At 37.8% G+C, this 23,000-nt stretch overlaps 1 protein-coding gene across 1 annotated transcript in view; it reads right to left on the reverse strand.

The window, feature by feature from the left end:
• The window catches only part of cpne7 (copine VII), a 74,658-nt gene that overhangs the window by 37,911 nt on the left and 13,747 nt on the right, over positions 1-23,000 (reverse strand). The window contains exons 4-6 of the mRNA XM_065261482.2: positions 13,487-13,669; positions 12,141-12,215; positions 6,320-6,394 (exon numbers count right to left, since the gene is read on the reverse strand). Coding sequence (XP_065117554.1) covers positions 6,320-6,394; positions 12,141-12,215; positions 13,487-13,669 — 333 coding nt within the window. The remainder of the gene's footprint in view (positions 1-6,319; positions 6,395-12,140; positions 12,216-13,486; positions 13,670-23,000) is intronic.

Below are 23,000 nucleotides of genomic sequence, written 5' to 3' on the forward strand. Positions count from 1 at the left end.
CTATTTTAATAACTATATACTTACACACCAAAGGATGTGTAAAATCGTGAATTGGAAAATACGTGCGCTTTAACTAAAAACGCAAAACACATGTGCATGTAATGTGTAGAATTTGTTAAATTTTCCCATGACGAATCATTGTAATAATCCAGGATCTTTTCCTATATTTGTTTATTTGCAAAATAAATTATTATATTCTGTTTTATATTTTTTCTTCCCAATTTTTATTATAAACCCATGAGTTTAAAATGTAAATTGTGGCTTTTAGGCGTTTTTAATAAAAAAAGCAAAAAAAGTAAATACAAAATAAAATATAAAAACTTCTTATTGAAACAAACAAATCTAGAAAAAAAATCTCTCATGGATTATTACAATTATTTGTCATGGGAAAGATGAACTATATATACATACACACCAAAGGATGTGTAAAATCGTGAATCGGAAAATACGTGCGCTTTAACTAAAAACGCAACACACGTGGACATGTAATGTGTAGAATTTGTTACATTATCCCATGACGAATCATTGTAATTATCCAAGATTTTTTTCCCATATTCGTTTATTTGTAAAATAAATTATTATATTCTGTTTTATATTTTCTCTTTCCCCAATTTTTTATTAAAAACCCCTTGAGTTAAAAATGTAAATCGTGGCTTTTAAGTGTTTTTAATAAAAAATTAAAGAGAAAATAACATAAAATATAATAACTTCTTATTGAAATAAACAAATATAGAAAAAAATCTCTCATGGGTTATTACAATTATTTGTCATGGGAAACATGAAGTATTTTAATAATTATATACATTACATGCTCATGTGTGTGTTGCTGTGATTTCTGTTCATAGCTGTGGCAAATCAAATCAGGAATATTGTGTGAAACAATCACTCAACATTAAGCCTTTGAATTGGGCTCTCTCTGGAGAATCCACTGAGGACTTTATTCATAAGAGCGTGCAGATGCAAGAGAAACGAGATGGAGAGAGAAAGACAGAGAGAGAGAGAAAAGGGTAGTGCAAAGAATGAGCCATTTAATATCCCCATTTCTCGCTGCATTAGTGTGCGACATCTCCACAGGGATGCTAAAAGAGGAGATGCCCCCACTATCTGGTTGTCAAGGTAATATCTTGCCAGTGCCTTGAGTGAAGACTGATTTAGACAAGTGATTTGTCTGTTGTTTGCATTCATCACATGTGTCGTACCTGTCAGCGATGACAACTGTCATTGTGTTCACAAAGTTCAGCATAGACCAGTGATTCTGTGCAGTTCATTATTTCCCGAAGAAATGTAAGGCTCCTTGACTCAAAAGAGGCTAAATCTTTAAGGCCATCAATTTAGCTTTTGTATCTGGAGAAAAGCATGAGGATCGGATAAAAGATAGACCCCTCAATGGCCCTTTCAAAGACAAAACGATAATGAGAAATCACAGGACCAAATTAAGCATCGAAATTTCTTAGAGAAATCACAAAGCAGGGTCTTTGAGAAATGTCATCATAAGCATTGAAATATGCAGTAACGATTTTCCATAAAAAGAAATGCTGTCCCGTGGGTCCCATGACAGAAACTAACATTAAATTCCAATATACTTTGATTTGCAATATCTCTGTTCCATTCAGTTCATATCAGTCTGTATTCGGAAAAGGCTGGCGTTATTTCGACAGACAGATCCAGTCCCAAGATAGCAGCACGGTCATAATTCTGCCTAGCTGTTTAGCAGTCGCTATCAATCCTTGATATGATATCTGTGCCAGGACCGAGGCGTCTCTGGGCTTTTGGATGGGTATGAAGATATAACGTACATCATTAACACATTGTTTATGAACTGATGAATAATAAACAGCAGTTAATAAGAAAAGCAGATACAGATCACTGTAACAAAACCAAGAGGTCTTAATTGTTACATGAACAAGTGCGCATTTAGTGGCCCATGGATAACATTTTGAAAATGCAAGCTGCAATATAAGCAACACTTACAAGAGGGAACCGAATATAATGCCTCCAACCTAATAACAAACATTACATTAAAAAGATTGGCTGATGGGAATATGCTAAGCCTGATGACAGAGATCGTAAAAAAAAAAAACAATTATTACTGCCACAGTTAAAATTCTGACAGGCGGGCAGACAAATTTGAAGGTGGGATGGAAATAAATTAGTGCCATCAGCTTTCATGAATACGCAATGCACAAAAATGTGGTTTCATGTTCTGTATACAGCAGAACTACATAACAGTTACTATCAGCATGTATTAAATGGATTAAAAATGTATTTATCGTTAGTAATGGGTGTTGCTAAAGGCTTAATTTGGACTTAAGTTGCAATGTTTTTTTTTTGCACCCTCAGATTCCAGTTTTTCAAATTGTTGCATCTCAGCCAAATATTCTCCTATCTTAAAAAACATACAATGGAAAGCTTATTTATTCAGCTATCATGTGATGTATAAATCTCACATTTACCCTTTTAACTGGTTTTGTGGTCCGAGTTCACATAAAATGTCTTAAAGGATAACTCCACTTTCATAAAACATTTTTCCTGATAATTCACTCACCCCCATGTCATCCAAGAAGTTGATGTCTTTCTTTGTTCAGTCGAGAAGAAATTAAGTTTTTTGAGGAAAACATTCCAGGATTTTTCTCATTTTAATAGTTATTATTGGACCCCAACACTTCACAGTTTGAATGCAGTTTAAAATTGCAGTTTCAAAGCAGCTTCAAAGGGCTCTAAACGATCCCAAACAAGGCATAAGGGTCTTATCTAGCATAACAATTGTAATTTTTGGCAAGAAAAATTTAACATATTCACTTTTAAACCACAACTTCTTGTCTTCCACTGGCCGTGTGACACGCCAGTGCGACCTCACGTAATATTTCATCACGTGAAAAGGTCACGGATGACGTATGCGAAACTACCGCCCCAGTGTTTACAAGTACCGTTCCGACCTTTTTGAATGAACATTTTGGATGACATGGGGGTGAGTAAAGTAGAAAATTGATTAATCGTTTAATTATTAGGGTCAAAGTGCAAGAATCAAGGACCTAGTATTTATGGTCTGTTTATTATTATTATCCAAATTAATCAGATTTTGGGGTTTGTTAATAGTTAAAAGGACACCACTTTTTTGAAAATATGCTTATTTTCCAGCTCCCCTAGAGTTAAACATTTGATTTTTACCTTTTTGGAATCCATTCATCTCCGGGTCTGGCAGTACCAGTTTTAGCATAGCTTAGCATAATCCATTGAATCTGATTAGACCATTAGCATCGCGCTAAAAAATAAGCAAAGAGTTTCAATATTTTTCCTATTTAAAACTTGACTCTTCTGTAGTTACATCGTGTACTAAGACCGACTGAAAATTAAAAGTTGCGATTTTCTAGGCTGATATGGCTAGGAACTATACTCTCATTCTGCCGTAATAATCAAGGACTTTGCTGCTGTAACGTGACTGCAGCAGGCAAAGTGATATACGTTGCCCGAAAATAGTCCCGTTGGTTACTTTCAATAGCAGGGGACTTTTTTCGGGCATAGGAAAAATAGGAAACTCTTTGGTTATTTTTTAGCTCGATGCTAATGGTCTAATCAGATTCAATGGATTGTGCTAAGCTATGCTAAAAGTGCTAGCGCCAGACCCAGAGATCAGCTGAATGGATTCCGAAACAGTAAAAATCAAATGTTTAACTTTAGGGGAGCTGGAACATTAGCATATTTTCAAAAAAGTGGCGTGTCCCTTCTTTAAGGCTAGAAATTGACAGAAGAACATGTCAAAGGATAAACATTACATTTGCATTACATTTGCATTTTCCCAAAGATCCTTATAGTGCATTACTGCATACATTTCATCAGTATCTGTGTTCCCTGGGAATCAACCCATGACCTTTTGCGCTGCTAACTTAGTGCTCCACCAAGTGTGCTACAGGTTTACTAACATTCCAATCAACCAATCAGATTTCAAGGCTAGGGTGTGGTTTTGGGCTTAGATTAGGAGTTTGAAAATCTAGGGATTGTTATTGTTTAGGGTTAAAAATACTTTGTTTATTTGATAGGAATGTTGTCTAAGCACCAACACAAGATGTTGTTACAGGAACACGTCCTACTTGGCAAAAAAACGGTCACCCAACGGTTACGTGGGAGCTTTGGCTTACTGAATAAGCCTTTCCGAGCAGAATCACAGCCTGTGCTCTCAGTCACGGTACAGATGCCGAATGCCATCTCTTTGTCACAGTATAAAGCAGAATAGACAATATATTGATTTCCCACTTAATGTGGGGTTGGAAAGCCCTAGCGAACAAGTCATGGATATCGATTAGTCGCTTCCTGCCATTACTCCACACGACGTACGAATGTCGGATATAAAGGCGGGCGGAACACACAAAAAAGCTGCGCTGTGCAGATAACCACCATCGCCCCAAGCTAAGCGGAAGAAAACAATGGCGTGTGGAAATGCGAGATAGGCACAAGAGTAGGAGAACCAGATGAGATGAGTGGCGAGAGTGGGACGAGAGGTGCAGAGGCGTCCGTGAACCGTGTAGCAGTGTTGCGGAAAGCGCATACACCTGCAGAACTGCAGGGCACGGAGAGAGCTGCGCCGTGGGTTGCGCTGTGTGGGGGAGGCTGTTTGCACACAGAAATCGAGCCAACTACCCTACGCTCCCCTCTGTGAGTCTCACAGCCTTCAGGTCCGGTAGTCCTCGCTATCCAGAGAGTTTCCTTTCTTATTATCTCAGCTGAATGAAAGAGTTTTATACAGTGTGTGCTACCGCCAAACAATGAGAGAGGGATTTGAGGAAGGTGTAATGGCCCTAATGCCTCTCAACTGAGGTGAGGTGGAAAATCCGAAAGCATTAAAGGAGAAACACCTAAGCCTTCTACTGAAAGGATCCATTTCAAACTTGGATACTGATACTGGTTCTGTCAATAAGCAGATTCTCTATGAATATTGCATTTCTGAATCCTGTTTATGGTATCGTTGCAATTCTCAATGTACTCTATATATACATTCATGTTCTCAAATAATCATCTGTTTTTTAAGGCCCATTTTAATGTAAGTTTGGTTTAATTTGATACCTGTCTGAGTAAAATATTTATGTGTATATACACCAATGAGAGCCATTACATTAGCATAAATTTGACAAAAGGTGGGGTATATAGTACCATGATGTCAACAGCAGGTCCTCCAGTTCTTGTATGTTGTGGGGTGCTGGCAATGCAGCGCAAACCAGTTTTTACAAGTAGAACCACTAATGTTCGATTTGGTTCATGTCTGGTGAATTTGGGAGCCAAGGTATTCACAGAAATTCACTATCCTGCTTTTTGAACCACTCCTTGATGATTCTGGCTGTGGCATGGCACATTATCCTGTTGGTAATGGCCATCACTGGCAGGGAACACAGTTGCCATGAATGGCTGCACTTGAACGATGTTCAGATACCGGAAAGCTGTTGGTGCAACTGTGATAACGGAGCTAAAGTGTCCCAAGAAACAACGCCCAGCTTGTGTCCATCCAGCAGTTCATCCAGGTGCCAGAGCCTTTGTTGGTAATTGGCGTACCCACACTTGACCATCAAGTGATGCACCAGGAATCTTAAGTGGTCAGATGATGCCACTCTCTTCCAAGAATCCATGGCCCAATCACCACAAACTTGGATGCATTCTATGCATTGTTGGCTATGGCGTACATTTAGCATGGGGACTTAGGTTGGCTACGCAGGCCCATATACGCAGAAGGTTTAGATGAACTGTGTGCTCTGACACATTGTCACCAGTGTTGTAGCTGCTGGTGATTCATCACACTGTGGCCCTGTGGTCGCTGTAAATAATGTGCGACAGTCTCTTCTCCCCTCTGGCGTCAATAAGCTACAGATGACAAACAGCTGGACGCTGGTTTGTCATCTATCCATTCGTGTACTTACTACAGTGGCACGTGAACAACCCACAAGGCGCAACGAAGTTGCAAGCGTTAACCCTTCTGACACCCTACCGAATTTGGGCACTACGTACTGTATAGTGCTTTATGAACTGCACCTGTGCCATCGTTTGGTTGCCAGGTGTGCTTAATGCTCTGCTGGGGGTGGCCATAATGTAATGACTCATCGGTGTATAAAACAATTAGTAGATTACAATCTTTATTAAGGACAATAAAATATGCAATAATACCTTCTATTCTATATATTAAATTATTTTTGTTTTTACCTTTATCATGTGAGCTGCTTCAAAATTAAAATAAAGCGCTTTATAAATAAATTTAAATTGAAATGAATTGACTACGCATACTTTAAGGTGAGAGTGTTGCTCATGCTTGGTGGTAATAAAAAGCACAAACTCTTACCTTATCATCCAGCTTCTTGGCACAAAAGGAAAGCTCGACGTAGCCGTTGTTCCCAGATATCTCTTCTGCATGAATCTTGGGAAATAACAGAGACAGACATCATAATGTTAACATGATGTCATTCATACAAGTCTTACAGTTTTTTTAACCACTGATTTGAGATCAGAATAATTCTTAAAGGAAAACACCAATGGTTTTCAATATTTTACTATGTTCTTACCTCAACTTAGACAAATTAATACATACCTATCTTTTTTCAATGCGTGCCTTTTTAATCTTTTACAGCACGTCGTGAATGTGTTAGCATCTAGCCTAGCCCCAATCATTCCTTAGGATCCAAACAGAGATGAATTTAGAAGCCACCAAACACTTCCATGTTTTCCCTATTTAAAGACTGTTACATGAGTAGTTACACGAGTAAGTATGGTGGCACAAAATAAAACTTTTGTTTGGAGCCATAGGAATGATTGGGGCTAGGCTAAATGCTAACACATTCAAGAAGCGCTGTACAAAGATTAAAAGTGCACGCATTGAAAAAAATAGGTATGTATTAATTAATCTAAGTTGAGGTAAGAACATAGTAAAATATTGAAAAACGGTGGTGGTTTCCTTTAAGAGTGGTTCACACTGCTCATACAAATGGCAACAATCTAACTACTGTCAAAACTAAACGTAAAAAAAATGGTCAAAAAAATGGTCCCTAGTTGTCACGGGGGCGGAAAAAAGTACACATCTGCATAAGAGTATCTCAAAGATATACAGTACATTGGTACCAAATGTATACATATCCATACGTAAATGGTACATATTTGGACCTTTTTAAATTGTATCGCCCCAAGGACAGCTTGGGCCCATTTTTTGACAATTTTTTCTCACTGTGTAGTCAAAGAGAGGCTGTTTACATTTGGCATTAACATGCGTTTTCATCGATCAGATCACAAGTGGATGACGTTAATGCCATGGGTAAATGGTGTTCAAAAGTTTTAAGCTCATCCACTTTCGACCACTCTCAACAGGGCCGTGCAGAGACAATTGGAGGGGCAGGTGCTCAAAAAATAAAAAGGGCACTTTGCTCGCTGACACGCAAGCACACAACTAAAACAAATAATAAAGTAATACAGAATAGAAAGATGATTTTAAGTCTAACGTTTTCCTTTATTTTCCTTGCAAATAGAGTGAGAGAGAAAAATCTATATAGACTGAGTTTTATATCTATATATTTATGCATTTGGCAGCAGCTTTTATCCAAAACGACTTACAGTGCATTTCATTTAGTGTTTGTGTGTGTCAACACAGTATATGCAGTTTTGAAATTATATGATATTATATATTGCATTGTGACATTAAGATATTATTACGTTTACAGGCTTGTGTTTTTGTTGTCATATTTAATATAATTCTATTCTATTCTATTCTATTCTAATCCTGTTCGAAATTTGTATACAAAGAGAGTAGCCTACATATTTTAGTTTTGAATCGTGTTTGTGTTGTGTTTTTGCACACTTTGATGCCTTGATGACAGGGCAATAAAATAATGACATTCATCTCTCCTTTCATTCATTTCATGAAGCCTCTAGTACTTTCTTTATTTTCAGGTAAACTAAAACTGGTTGCAAAGCTGGAGAGTTTTTGACTGAGTTAATAATTTAGCACGAGTATTGCTATATTACCCAACACCAGCTCACATTGTCTTTTATCAAAGGCGAGTCCAGGAATCGTAAATTCAATATGATACAAAAATTAAACGAGTTTTTTTTACCGTATTCATCGGATCTTGCTCCTCCAACAAACTCCGCGTGACAGGTGGATGACATTAGAACAGCGCGAGAGCGATTTGAAATCAAACTCCTCCGTATGATTTCCCGAATATTTCTCGCGGTACTTTGATGTCATGTGCGTTTCGGTTCTTGCATTGCTGTGAAGTTGAGCACACCTAACAACTCGAGACAGCTACCTGTATGAACTCAGAGAACGTCCCTGCCTTTGCCTCATCCATTGTTTTTGTATGGGAAGAATGTTTTATTTTCAGCGTGAGAAATGCAAGGTGTGGCGTCACTGGCGTGTAAACTGGCTGAAGTGCGTGTGTCTCCCGCCGAATGCGTGAGACTTGAGAGCCCTGTTTGCATCTAACGTTGTAGAGATGTTAATACACACAGACAGCAATAAACAAAAGCTGTGCATGCTCTCCTCACGTTGTTCTTGTAAAATAATAATAATATAACAAGCATATCGCTTCGGTTCAATGCCGGCCGGCTCGAGGGGGATCCTCCCTGTCCTGCGCACCGTGTCGTGCACGTATGGGCAGCGGGCGCTGCCAGCGCTGTGAGCTAGCTAGTGATGATCGTCCCTAAAGAGATTGTCCAATGAAAGGTCAATACGTCATCATGTGACTAATTTTATTTGCGTCTAAATTATTTTTTATTAATTTTACTAATAGTTAGATTGGGCAGGCCTTCACAAAAGGGCATTTAATTACAAAAAAATGCCTTGACAAAAAGGGCACTTTGGTCATCCAGGGGTAAAGGGGCAGGTGCTTGGGCACCCGCCGCCCCCCCTCTGCACGTGCCTGACTCTCAATCACATTAAGAGGTAGTCAAACCACTTTCGATCGGATTGCTTTTGTAGTGTAAACGCACATGTGGTTGAGTGTGTTCGAACAGCCACAAGCGACCGCCTTCCCTCCGCCCATTTATTTTATCTGAGGTACTAAACACAAGTTTTACGTCTTTTCTGACTTCTGCCGTGAACACACGGTGAACAGCGCTTTTTTTAGCCTTTCATTGATAAAACTACAGCGGCTGATCTCCGCAGTTTCGTTTTGAAAGCGTGTGAAAGTTGTGCGATCCTATTTCATCAACTGCGCTGAAAATTCAGAGAAAGCTCTAACATAGTAAGTAAGTAAGTAAAATTTATTTATATAGCACATTTAAAACACAGCTTGCGCTGACCAAAGTGCTGTACATAGTGCACAAAATAATAAAATAAAATAATTAAAAGTAGCACTCAGAAATTTAAGACAAAATCAAGAAAAACAATATACTACAAACAAACGGGACAGGACAATTAAGACACAGTAAAAGCCACTTTAAATAGGTGTGTTTTTAGCCTGGCTTTGAAAATAGTTATCGAAGACGCATTTCTAATATCAAGTGGCAATTGGTTCCACAGCTGGGGGCCAGCAATAGAAAAGGCTCTATCATCTTTTTGCTTAAGCCGGGACCGTGGGACATGGAGAAGACCTCACGTACAAAACACTGTGCAGCATGTTAACTTGCTAAACAAGCAGCGGACTCTGACATAATATTAGTTCGTGTCCATATAAACTCATCATTACTCCCGCTCGGGTTTGAATGACAGCAGAGAGACTCGCCCACCGTCTCACAGACCACCCCCTCACAGTATTCAGGACAGAAGCGGTCGAAAGTGGACAAAAGAGACAGATTTAAATACCAGGTGTAAACGTAATGTGTCTCTCTCGTCCACTTGTGATCCGATCGATGAAAACACATCTTCATACCAAATGTAAACAGCCCCTCAGAGATAAAGTACTGTGAGCCTCAAACTTTAAAAAGCTAAACTACTAAACCTTTTTTTTTAAATGACAATTTCAATAGCGTAATTGCTAGAGCATTGTGCAAAGGTTATAGGTTTGATCACAGGGATCACACATAATAAAATGTACAGACTGATTGTTGTTTTAGATAAAAGCGTCTGCTGTGTTGGAAATGCAAAGGTCATATGTTTGATTCCAGGGATCTCACATAAATTGATAAAATTTATAGACTGAATGCACTTTAAATTGCTGAAGAAAAGCATCTGCCATATGTGAATGTGAATGTATATTACAGTAAAAATGTGATCAACACAACAGTTATCCTTGACATCTGTAGTATCTGCTTTTTTAGTTTAAGATCTGCAAAATCATCCCATTTTCTCTCTGCTCAGACCAAAACGTGATTTCATCAGCATTAAAACCTACAGCCAGACTGTAAGAAGGCCATACACAAAGAAATAAACCATTGCTGCGGATGTTGAAACATGGAAAGAGCATTAGTCTGCAGCGTGCTCAGGATAAACTCTGTTCAAACTGATGAGAAAGCAGAGGAATCAACACCTATGATAAGGTTGAGGTATTACGTGTTGTCTTACCAATGAACTCTGCGTGCCTAGTAACACAAAGCTTGCATCATCACTTTTTAAGTGTAAATCGTGTGTATCGTGTTTGAATTGAGTTCAATTAGCTGTGATATTGTATCCATAAACTATTTTCAAACATTGTAATTGATAGTCTGCATTATTTTACATCAGCTTAGCAGATATTGTGGGTTCATTGTGAGTCTGTCTGTCTGTCTAAAGTCTGTTTACAGTTTTACATGCTTTAGTAAACCTGACTGTTTTACCCTGAACTATGTATGTTAAAGAGATATACATTTCCCAACTTCCTGCAATTATTTATACTCGTGGTTTCAACTGTATCAGGAACTATTTTGAAGTGACATTTTATTTAATGCTGTGTTCACACCAGCCATGGTAGAGGCGTCAAGCCCGAGTGATTTTAATGTTAAGTCAATGTAAAGACGCACATAAAGTCAAGGTCTCACGGTGCGTATGAGGTGTTTAGCGTGGTAGACGCAAATCTGCCTAATTCGCGCATCTAGTTTGCGCAAATGGCGCGAATTGAGCGTTGCCGCAGGATACGCAGAGTTGAAAAATCTGAACTTTGGCGGAAAATCGTGCCACAGAGTCGTAGAAGCCCCTCCCATGACGCAAATTTTTGTGTGAATGTATCGAATGACTAGAATTTCACATGCGGTTTTCACGCGCAGATTAAGTGAGTAACTGTGGGTTCACACCAGATGCGAGTTCAACAATTAGCGTGAGTAGATTACATACAAAGTCAAAGCAAAGCGATCAGACGCGTCCTTGCGTGGGGCAATGCGAGTGACGCAATATAGGCAGCGCGTTCGCCACGAAAACATTCGCTAATTGCCTCAAACACATCTTCGCCCAAGTTGAAAATATTCAACTCAAGCGAAAAATTCGCATGACACGAAGTTAAAATCCCGCAAGTAATCTAGAGCGAGTAAAGTGATGCTCCGCATTTGGTGTGTACGTAGCATAAACTCAAAATGTTCAAGCGTCCAACTACATGTGAATAGCGCGTTTTTGCCGCATCCAGCATAGTTCACACAAAAATTTAACTTTGTCATCAATTACTCACCCCTGTGTTATTACAAACTTGTATAAATGTCTTTGTTCTGACGAAAACAAAGGAAGATATTTGTAATAAAGCAGGAAACAGAAGCACCATTGTATTCCATAGTAGGAAAATTACTACTATGGAAGTCAATGGTGCTCAAAAACGGTTTGGTTACAAACACTGCTCAAAATATCTTCTTTTGTGTTTAGCAGAACAAAATAATGAACACAGTTTATAACAACATGAGGGTTAGTTAATGATGACATTGTTCATGTTCATGCCCCATTGCCAAACCCAGCCCACCAAAGACACTTGTACACACACTTCTCTTGATTTGTCTTTTTTCAATGTTTCTGCGAATTTTTTTCTGATCTTGTATGAAATTATTTCGTAATCTTCCTAATTTGTAAGTCGCTTTAGACAAAAGTACCTGCTAAATGATGAATATAAGTTTAACCGAGAACAAATTCTCCTACACATTAATTAAGAGTTACACAACATTTCCTAATGGACACCTCTGCTAAGCAGTATTTGTGCTGAGCTGCAAAGCCTCAGAGCACTTTTACTCATTTAGTGAATGTGTACATGTGTACAGCGGCAATTAAAGACGAATTAACTCACTGTGATTGTGGATTTTCCTGCATATTTTCCATACTTCAGCAGAAGAGGTTTCACCATCTTCTTTTGGGCCACTATCTGTGGAACAGATTAAAATCCTTTAGGAAAAATAAAAATGTCAAAACTGAAAAGCAATATAATATAGATTTGCATTTCTTTAAGAAAGTAGCAGAGCCTGCAAGGCAGCAAAAGCATAAAGATAAAGTTTAGGTTTTGGATAAATGAATTAATGGCTGCATTATAGCTGTTGTGCTTTAGTAACTACAATTTGCATTTAGTTTTCAGTCGGCTGCAGTGTACACTGTCAGAAAAAGAGTGCAAAACTGTACCTTTCTGTCACTGGGGTGGTACCCTAAGGTTCAGTTTTGTGTCTTTACAAGTATACAAAACATAACACAATGTTGTAGCTTTTTGGGTACAATAAAGGACCTATTGTGTACCTTTAAAGGTATAGTTAAATGTTTTGTCCAGAATAGATCCTTAAAGGTACACAATGGATCCCTAGGGTATAATATTGTACCCAAAAAGGTACAACATTTCAAAGTATACCGATTAATAGGGGTGTGACGAGACACTTAATCCACGAGACGAGACAAAACACGAGATTGGGTTCACGAGAACGAGACGATATTTTACACTTTTTAAGAAACCCTCAATGATAAAATAAATGAATAAGAAACTGAAATCACATTATTTTTTAAATGTTTTAACTAATCAAGGACTGGCCCTAACAATTATTTTGCTAACTGATAATGAAGTAATTTGTTATTTTGGGGTAATAAAAATAGACCCAAGTGAGCAGTAGCATTTAAAATTACATAATAACAAAGATGCAGTAATAATTGGTTCAAATAAAGTATTAAAACCAAGTTACATTAAACAACATTAACAAACACATTACATTTGTGGCCTATAAATAAAAGGCATTATGTATGTATAATAACGAATGCCTGCAGGGGGCGATAGAGGACTCGTCTCGCGGACGCTGTCTTCACTTTCACTTTCACTTTAGACGGAGAGAAACGCTTATTTTTAGTCAAAAAATGTTTAAACCAAATATTAATATTTAATATGAAAATTATATATAAAAAAAATCTGAAATAAATATTTGTATGTGTTTGTGGTTAAATATACATAATAATTACACACAGTACACACACATATATTATTTTTGTATGCGATTAATCCCGATTAATCTTTGCCCAGCACTAATCAAAAAACAAGAACAGACAGCATGCCAAAGATCGAAATGATCGAAAAGTTTGAATGGAGTTTGCACATTAAGTTGTTCAGGCAAAATTTTTAATAGGCAAATGTTTAATAGTTTGGGTGTGAAAGTATGATGTCACCTGTCCAAGCGTGCACTCCACACCACCCAAAAAGTCATCATCACGGGTTCCAATACTGTGGGTTCCGTGAATGTCATAGACCTCGAAGCGCAGTTTCTGAACTTCCTCGAAATAATAATCCAGCATTAAGACTTTGGCAAAGACTGGATTCAGATTGCTCTTGATCACCTCCGTACGGTCCAGCTGAATTACAGAAAGACAAAACAACAACAATTACTCAAAACCTCCAGTTCAGTGTCTCAGCAGCAAGCACTGAATATTGTCACCAGACTTTTCTACACTAGATCATCATCATTCAGATCACAGCCTGTGTTATTTATTTGTATGTTTGTATGCTGTCCCTGTATAAAGACAGCAGGGTTGAAGGCCTCATGGGCCTGAACGTTGAGATTTTCCACACATGCTGATGTGTCGATCGCAGCCTCGTTCTCGTACAAAACACATTTGTTCTCATTTCTAAATAATCAACTGTTTTTTTTTCTTCAGCTCCCCCTGCTTTCCTATTGTTTACTGGTGCATGTGAAAAACAAAGTAAATACAATTATTTCTGCATTCGAGTCGATTAGAGTCAATTAGCTTTACGAGTTAATGTATTATTCTCTGAGATGTATAAAGATATTGCGGAAATCATTATGTTTAGAGATGCGATTTCTAAATTACAGTACAATTAGCATTTGATTGAACAGATTGGATCTTTGGTACTTTACTGTCTGACCTATCAAAGCCAAAGCTAAAGAGATACAGATGACAAATCGACAAACCAGCCATGGGTTTAATTCAAATGTGACCACAAAACCAGTCATAAGTATGGGTATATTTGAAGAGTTGGGTTCCAAAATGCAGTAAATCCATTTTGACAAATTTGGGTAAAAATGTGTTTTCTATACCAAAAAAGTGATAAGATAAAAAACACTATTTTCTGTTACAAACTTTCACAAAGCATCTTTAGGTTATAACAACATAAAAAATTTAAATCCATAATTAGATTTTCAAGGATTTATTATAAAAACTGACTATTTTTTCCGCAAAATGCAATAAATCTATTGAATCAATATATAAATGTGCATTCATATTTGCCATGTTATATTCATTTAGTTGACTAGTGGTATACACTGATAAAAAAATAAACATTAATTGCATTAATCAAAACACTTACTTTGTCATATTAAGAACACTGTCATTGCCGTCATCCTTAGGATGTCGTCGCTGAACTTTTTTGACCGTGATCAGCTGTAAAATGTTTTGGTCCTGCTCGATTTTTATTGACTTTTAGTAAAATACATGAAAGTTTTTCATAAGATCACCTGGGGACAATGTGTTAGCATGACAGAAGTTTGATGCTGTCGTGTAACCCACTGCTGCTTGGGACTTATTGCTTTAGTTAAATCATGGTTAGTGTAGTAAAATCATGTTTTTTCTGATAGTAATCAATACACCAAAAAACATGGTTACTACACTTTTACCACAATAAAACCATGGTTAATTTTTTAAAGGGAAGAACTCTGTGTATGTTTTAAAGATCGCTCTGCATCTTTAACCATTGCAAAAATGGAATTATCTCAGCTTTTTGATAAAAAATTGGGTGTTTTTGGAGAAACCTTCCCATATTTGAGAGGTGATAAAAAATTTTTGTTTGAAAGCAGGGTCTGTTCTTTCCTTTGATTTATTGTATGTTTATATATTTAAAGAGGAACATTTTCTGGAAGGCCTTAAACTTTTGTGAAAATCAACAAAAAAAGCTGGCGCTGGCTGGCAACTTTTTAAAAAAATGCTGGCGGAGAAAGAGTTAAGCACTGGCTTTTATTTACAGACTTGAAAGTCTCAACACAATGTTTGTTAAAGTGATTCAGATCGAAAAAATATTGGGTAATACTATATTTTTATTGATTGCACATTTTTAGCGTTATATTTTTACCACTGGCAAGCACAGCCAGGAGCCTTTTAGTGCCACTGTGTTTCATAATGCCATGGAAGAACCATTTTGGGCTGAATGTAGTATTTAAAAAAGATTCTTTAGGCTATTAAGATAGATGAAAGAAATGGCTATTTAAAAAACTGACTCAATGTTCTTTGTGGAATCAAAAATAAAGGTGCTTAGTTTCGGCCTCACATTACAATATTTGAAAAATCATGGTGCACCATACACTGACTAAAGGATATTATTTCGATTATCATGCAAGCGCTTCACATCAGCTCAAGGGGAAGCAGATGTAAACGAAAGAGGATTGGAGATGGAGATGACACAATTATTATTATTTTTAAAGTTATCTCACCTGGTGTTTTTAAAACCAGGGCGATTCTCCTCATCTTGCAACGATCACATCATAGGTTGTCAAAGATGCGTTATTCAGGGAGCCGTGTTGTTTCCACACGTCCACAAGCCATCTCCGGTGTCTACCAGACTGCACAACAGCTTGTTTCACGATTACTATTTTAAAAAGTCTGTCATTCAACTCCCTTTCTTAAAATCCTAAATATCAAACATGTTTGATGTGATCGGGGCGGCCCCGATTTCCTTGCAAGCACATCAGGATGTGTAAGATTTTATCTATAAACATCACACATTACATGGTCATCTGAGCCGAACATCGAAAACGATCGAGGTCCAGGACCCGATTTTCTCTTGGATTCGCGAAAGGGGAAAATCTGAGTAAAGCTCAGCTTAAAAGGTTCTTCACATTAATTCCAAGGAAGAACTATTTTTGGTTTCTCAAAGACCGTGGCGACTGTGACTCCCTTTTCAAGGGGGCACGATGCGTAGCTCGTCACAACATGTATTTAGCGTGTCGTGTGTGGTTCATCATGTTCAAAATGTGCTTTCGGCACGTCAAGTAAACTTATGTGCATCACGCGTGATGTCAAAATATGTGCCTGCTGCAGGCTCTTCGAATGGGATTATGATAAAAGAGACACTCACGTTTGCCAACTTAATCTAATGTGTAATCAGAGTTTAGTGTCTTGTGAGTATTTTGTGAACGTGAGCATATCTATTATCACAAATCCTTTTGACGCGTGTACAGCAGGCACATATTTTGAAATGATTCAATGATGTACATGGTTCACATAATGCAACAAACACATATTTTGACATGACGAGCAACACACATGACACTCCAAAGAAAACACAAATTTCTGGGTCACCAGCTGCGACTGCTTAAAGAACAATTTAGTCAAAGGATCTTTAGAGAACCATTTCTTTCATCAATACATTTTTTACCACAAGGAACCTTTTGTAAAACAGATGTTATTTTATGGAACTATTTGGTCAAAAAATGGTTCTTCTATGGCATCGTGAAGCACGAGTGTATAAAAAATATAATGCTTACACATGCTAATTCAACAAGAGTGGTCATCCGTAGTGGTGGCTGCTAGTTAAATATAAATGACCTACCAGCAACTGCGATGAAAAAAGTATTTTGCTGGTGGCGATTGTTTTAAGCTTTTTTAAAGGTCATTTAATACCGTCACATCGAGTGTGGGAAAACAACAATTTACATGCGATGTGTAAGGTGAATCAATCATACTCGCGCTAAATCAGATTAGAGGTGTCAAACCTCTAATGTGTTTGTATAGCACATATCAAGCAAAGAATGGCCCTCCTCCATCAGACTCCGTCTGTCTCAGCAATTACATACAAGCCCGCATATAAAATATTCAGTCTTTCAATTTACTATGCATGTGCCCTTGAACTGAGGTGAACTCTAAACTTTCACAAAGTGCTCTTATAACAAGTAGTTAAACCAAACTAATGGACTATGGGGGTGAAATCTCAAGAAGGGCTTAGGTCAAATTTCACCTCAAAATCAATAATAATAATTTAATATTTAGCTTAAAGAACATGAAGCCTTTTAAGGACTACGGTAATAATATTTTGGTACTGTGAAAAGAGATGCAATGCCTGCACTTTCAATTTAAAAGTGTTGTTTTTCTTTAATAAGAATTGACCATAAATATCCATAATTATTATGGCAATGACATTTTAAGATAAATTGCTGGTGGAAAAAATGTCACAGTGCAAAAAATATATATACCATAATTTGTTTTAGTACATGAGCTGGCCATGTTTTCATGAGATTCAATTCTACACACTTGGAAAAAAAGGTACAAAAGCTGTCCCTAGGGTGGCACCAAAAAGTACATCTTTGTACCCAAAGGGTGCATACAGTGTTTGGACCCTAAAGATACTGATATCAAATGAACCTTACTCCCAGCAAGCAATAGCCACCACTTAACAGTCTAGGTTAACTATAGACTCACTATTGTTGGACTGAGTAACTCACGTCTAGCCAAAATAAACTTAAATTTGGTTACATGCCATTTTTGCCAATTTAATGTATCTTATTCCACCATAAGCAAAGTCAAATGCAAGTGATTTCATTTATTATTTGGGCAATGGTCTGTTAAATTTTCATTGACATTTCAAATGTTTCCTTGTCTCATGGACGGTTTCAGCAGTAACAACATAAACAAGCGGCTTTCGTGGTCAGCACATAACTTCCGGTAAACTCCGCTAAGAATAAATAACAAGAAAGTACTTTAAACGCAGTTTATTTATATAACAAGCAAAATAAACAACACATAGATTATCTAGGAAACCAAAACATTTGTTATTTTCGACGAAGTATTTGTTCAAGAGTTCAGTTTAGCAACTAGTCAGACCATTAAAAAAAAGTAAAAAGTAAAGTTCGGAGCAGATGCGTATCGCATCACCGCACATGCATCCGATGAAACCGTCTATAGCCTAGCAGTCTGGGCTGTGTTCGGACAGCTATTAGACGTCTTTTAAACTTAAAGGTATAGCTGAAGATTTTCCAGAATTTTTGAAAAGAACTGCCCCTCCATATAAAAAAAAAATGCACATGCGCAACACTCTACCTGCTCCAGAGAGGGAACGCCAATTAAACGTGTGCACGAGAGAGAGCATGCACGAGCCTAGTTTTTCTATTCGCCCTGTTTACAAGTTGCTGTCGGCATGTTTACCGTGTCCGCGCGGTTTGTGACTCATAGCTCACATCAACTTTTACTAGCAGGGATTTTAAATAGTTTCTCCAAATAGCATGCCAAACTTTACCTGGCGAGTAGAAACTTTGCGTGGGAAGCCCAACTTATGCTTTAAGCGCACACCAGCATGTGAAATAGTCTCCCAAAAACACTCTGGTCTTGTTTCTTTCTTCATATGCCTTTCTCTTCTTGTCATGCAATTCGTAGACACTTTTTCTCTTGCGACCCTTAGATATTTTGAAAAAACACGGTGAGAATGCGAGCTTCAATGAATGGTTGAAACCGTAGACCACCACACATATACATCTGAAAGTGCGCATGTGCAGAAAGCGAACCTAGGGACGAGCACGTACGACGGCCTTAGGTCAACATATCAACAGAATGATTGACAACTGGGATGACCAATAGTCTTGATGATCCACCTGGAAAAAGAAAATCTTCTGCTATACCTTTAATATTGCTTGCTGGGATGTTACATATTATGATTTTTCTAAAGGGTACGTCCCTTTTGTAGACAGTGTAGAGAAAATAGTATTTTATAGCTTTGAATTTTTTGAGTATATAATAGATGACCATACTGGGAGAGCCAAAATTTTGGGATAATTTAAGCTGTATTTTTGCTTCTTGGGTGTGAACAATGATATTAAGAAATGATTAAATGCAACAATGTCTACACTGGATTTCTGTAAAACATTGCTGCCCGAATGATTTCTGACTCCCAGCATTGTTACAGCTGTAGTTCAGAATAACCACAGTTTTCGCTATCATCCCAAACACCCGACTGCCTCCAGCCGTTTCTGCAATCACATCGACGCAGACCTCTCATCAAATCCAAATACATCTCCTGATGGAAAACCATTTTGTTACAGAACTCACCAGTTATGGAACAGCCACCCTGCCAACATACTGCAATCGGTCTTGCTTCCAATATTGAAGTCTAGTTTGAAAACTCAAGTCATGTACAGAATTTGGCTGCATCAACTCATGTGCGCGCCAAAACTACCCTCAAGGGCGTACTGGGTACCCGTGACATGGAGATGTTGTCAAAGCTTCAATCGCTTGTGTTGACACAAGCTAACAGGTGAGATGAGCTGACAGGCTTCAATGAAAATCTTATCTTTATCCCCTGACACTGTTTGCTCACTGCCATTTAAAAATCATCATCATATAAAGCTGCCTTGCTGCCAACTTCAATTGCTAAAAGCTCCAGACCCCATACATCAATCTGAACTAAACTGAAGATCAGGAAAATAAAAGGAAATCTAAAGGGTGCGGCCCTTGCACAGATTGCGACACAAAAAGGCTTGTGAGGATAGGAGATTAGTGAGTTTTACAGATCTTCGGATGCTAAATGAGCCTTTGTCTGTCTCTTTGCCATCTGCCATGGCTGTTTTACCATGCTGGGCTACGTCTCGTTGGAATGCTTGATTTTGATTGGCCAGTCGCGACATTTGGAGGTTGGTTATAGAGGGTATGCATTGATGTCACTTTTCCACGTGACCACGCCCTGTTGAGTGGCAAAACATTCAACAAAATGGCCGGTTTTCATAGTGGCTGCTGCGAAAAAAAACATTCAACAAAATGGCCGGTTTTCATAGTGGCTGCTGCGAAAACGCCAGTAAAACTGACTATTATCAGCTTAAATTAAATTTAGTTGGCCTTAACAGTGACCCTAACAACTTGCCAAACAACTAGTAGTCTGTGGACATTGGCATATGGCCAGACATTGCTTTTCCTGACATATATGTTTGTCTTGCCTAACACTATTAAACCATCCCACATTTGTAGAACACAAGGCTCATTAAAAGGGTTGTTTCTAATGAAGGCTCACTGACAAAACTTTGCAATTACACAGAATAAGAGTATTACAAATGTATGTGTATTTCATGTATCTTTTTATCCCAAAATTGTATATACCTGACATATGGCAACTGCTACTGATTTACTTCTCCTTTGAGTGGCAAAACATTCAACAAAATGGCTGGCTGTTCTAGTGGTGGCCGCAAAAATTTCAGTATAAATGACAATTATCAGCAAAATTTTTATGTAGTTGCACTTGATAGTGACACTAGCAACTTGTCAACCCATCCTGTGGTAAGTGGACGTTGGCATGAACATGTTGGCATCTCCTTTCTGTGTTTCTTGGCAGTCTGTAAAACGATAGCTCCGAATTCTTGTTAAATCTGTTAGAACAGTCTATCGCACAACAGCTTTTTCCAATTTAGACGCGTTTCCCCGTGTTTTCGCTGATTTCACACTATACAAAAAATCTGCCGCTCTGTCGTTTGCCACTCAGGGGGCGTAACCGCAGTCACTTTCGTCGAAGGTGACGTCACGTGCATACCATCTATTAACAAGATAAATAAACCCGGATGTTGCAAATCATTTTGATAGGTACAGTTTAATATTACTAAAAAAAATTATATAAATGTGTATTTTTATAAAATATATAACATTATATTTAATGTTCCTTACCTTACTTATGAGGTAAATAGCTGTGTAATAAACACAGGATAATGTACAGGCAGCCGGTTGTTATCCAGTGGTGGCTCATGACTGATTATCCAAGGGACGCTAATACAAAGTAAGTGTTCAGGGTGTCATGTGCGTCGCTTGCGTTTTCAAAATATGTGTTTGTTGCGTCATGTGAACCATGTGCATCACGTGTTTTGTCAAAATAAGTGCGTGCTGCACACGCGTCAAAACCGATTATGATAAAAGAGACGCTCACGTTCACAAAATACATGCAAGAGACTCCCTTAACAGTAAAATTTGATTACGCATTAGATTATGCGAGTATCTGACAAACGCGAGCGTCTCTTTTATCATAAACCCTTTAGACGCATCTGCAGCAGGCACTTATTTTGACAAAACACGTGATGCACACAGGATCTCTAGATGCGCAGAACACATATTTTGACATTACGAACCACACACATGATGGGCTACATACATGTTATGAAAAATTTTGCATAGAGAGCACCGTCGATTAAAAAAAGTCACTGGCCGCCACTGTTGTTATCGTGAAAAAAGGTTCGCATCGGGTCCTGATCACACTTTCAGGGCTTATTTCTGCAATAACAACCGTGTGCCTATACATACTCCCTTTTTACAAAAAAATTTATAATTTCTAAACAATTTAACAAATTTTAATCTGGTGAATTCTTAAAATGAAGAAAAAAATTTTTATACTTCATGAAACATTTTTAAAAACAAGAATATCCTTTAATTTTGGCTTTTAAATAACTACCAACCAACTACTGAGCAAAACCCTTACACATTGTGGTGCCATATTTTGCACAAGCAAGCACCACTCTCATTTTTTAATAAATGCGCACATATAGTGTTGCTATACGTCTTTATTGTATTTGGAAGATATGCAGGCAACCTGACATTTGTTAAGGCTTTTACCAAACTGCATGACATCTGAACATTATGTTAATGCCTAACGACTTTATCAAGCTGAGGATACTTTGTCAAAAAAAAAAACACAAAGGCGAACGTAGCTGTTGATTTAAACATTTGACGATCGTAAAGCGGCAGTCGCTCAGAGTATTTCACACTGTGACGATTCATGCGCTTACCGTTCACATGAGGACATTAAAGCTTAATGTCTGCTGATATTATGATCATGGATCAATGTAACGTGCTAAAGCTCTTCAGGAATCTGTGAATAAGTTTGAGATTTTAATGGAATGGAGGGAATTTTGGGATTTGCATTTTGCATGTTTCAATTGGTAGAGCATTGCAATGCCATGGTTGCAATCCCCAGGGAACACATACTGATGATAAAATGTATATGTTATAGCACACTGTATATCCCTTTGGATAAAAGCATCTGCAAATTGCTTAAATGTTAATGTAGAAAGTGTAGATGTGAAAACGTTTAAATTTCCGCAGCCAGCTATGAGGCCACCAAAGGTCCGGACCTCGGTATATTAAAAACTAAAAAATGAAGTCCTCTGAATGACTAATTAGTCATTTAAATTAGTCATATTTGCATCTGCATATATAATTAAGTTTGGACAGTTTAGTTTAGCATAAAATGATGGAGACTGACTCAAGCAGTGAGATGCTGGCGGCCGCGGGTGCAGCATTCGCAGTGTTGCCAGATTTCATTGTGAAAAATCCTCTTTAGACCTAGTGTTATATGTTTTAGCAATGAATGTGACACTTTGGGAAATTTCTAAAGTGAGAATGTGCAGGATAGTGTTAGCGATGTATCTGATTTATTTGTGAAAAACAAGGTCTGAGCTTTTTTTCTTTATGACCTATTTTGTTACAGAGGTGCAAAGTTGTATAACAATTGGGTTTACATGAAATGATGTTCCCAAGTTTTTCTTAAGAAGTACTAAAGAAGACTTATTCGTGGTATATTAATTACAAAGCTATTGCACAAATTTTAGTGCACTTAAAATGTGTTTTAGTGCACTTATTTCTTGCATCTGTTAACTCTTAACACCCCTTGACCTCACAAATTTTCAAACCCTGGCTACGGCCATGGTAAGTAAGT

Source organism: Paramisgurnus dabryanus, chromosome 2 (genome assembly GCF_030506205.2).
Source record: "Paramisgurnus dabryanus chromosome 2, PD_genome_1.1, whole genome shotgun sequence".
NCBI lineage: Eukaryota > Metazoa > Chordata > Actinopteri > Cypriniformes > Cobitidae > Paramisgurnus > Paramisgurnus dabryanus.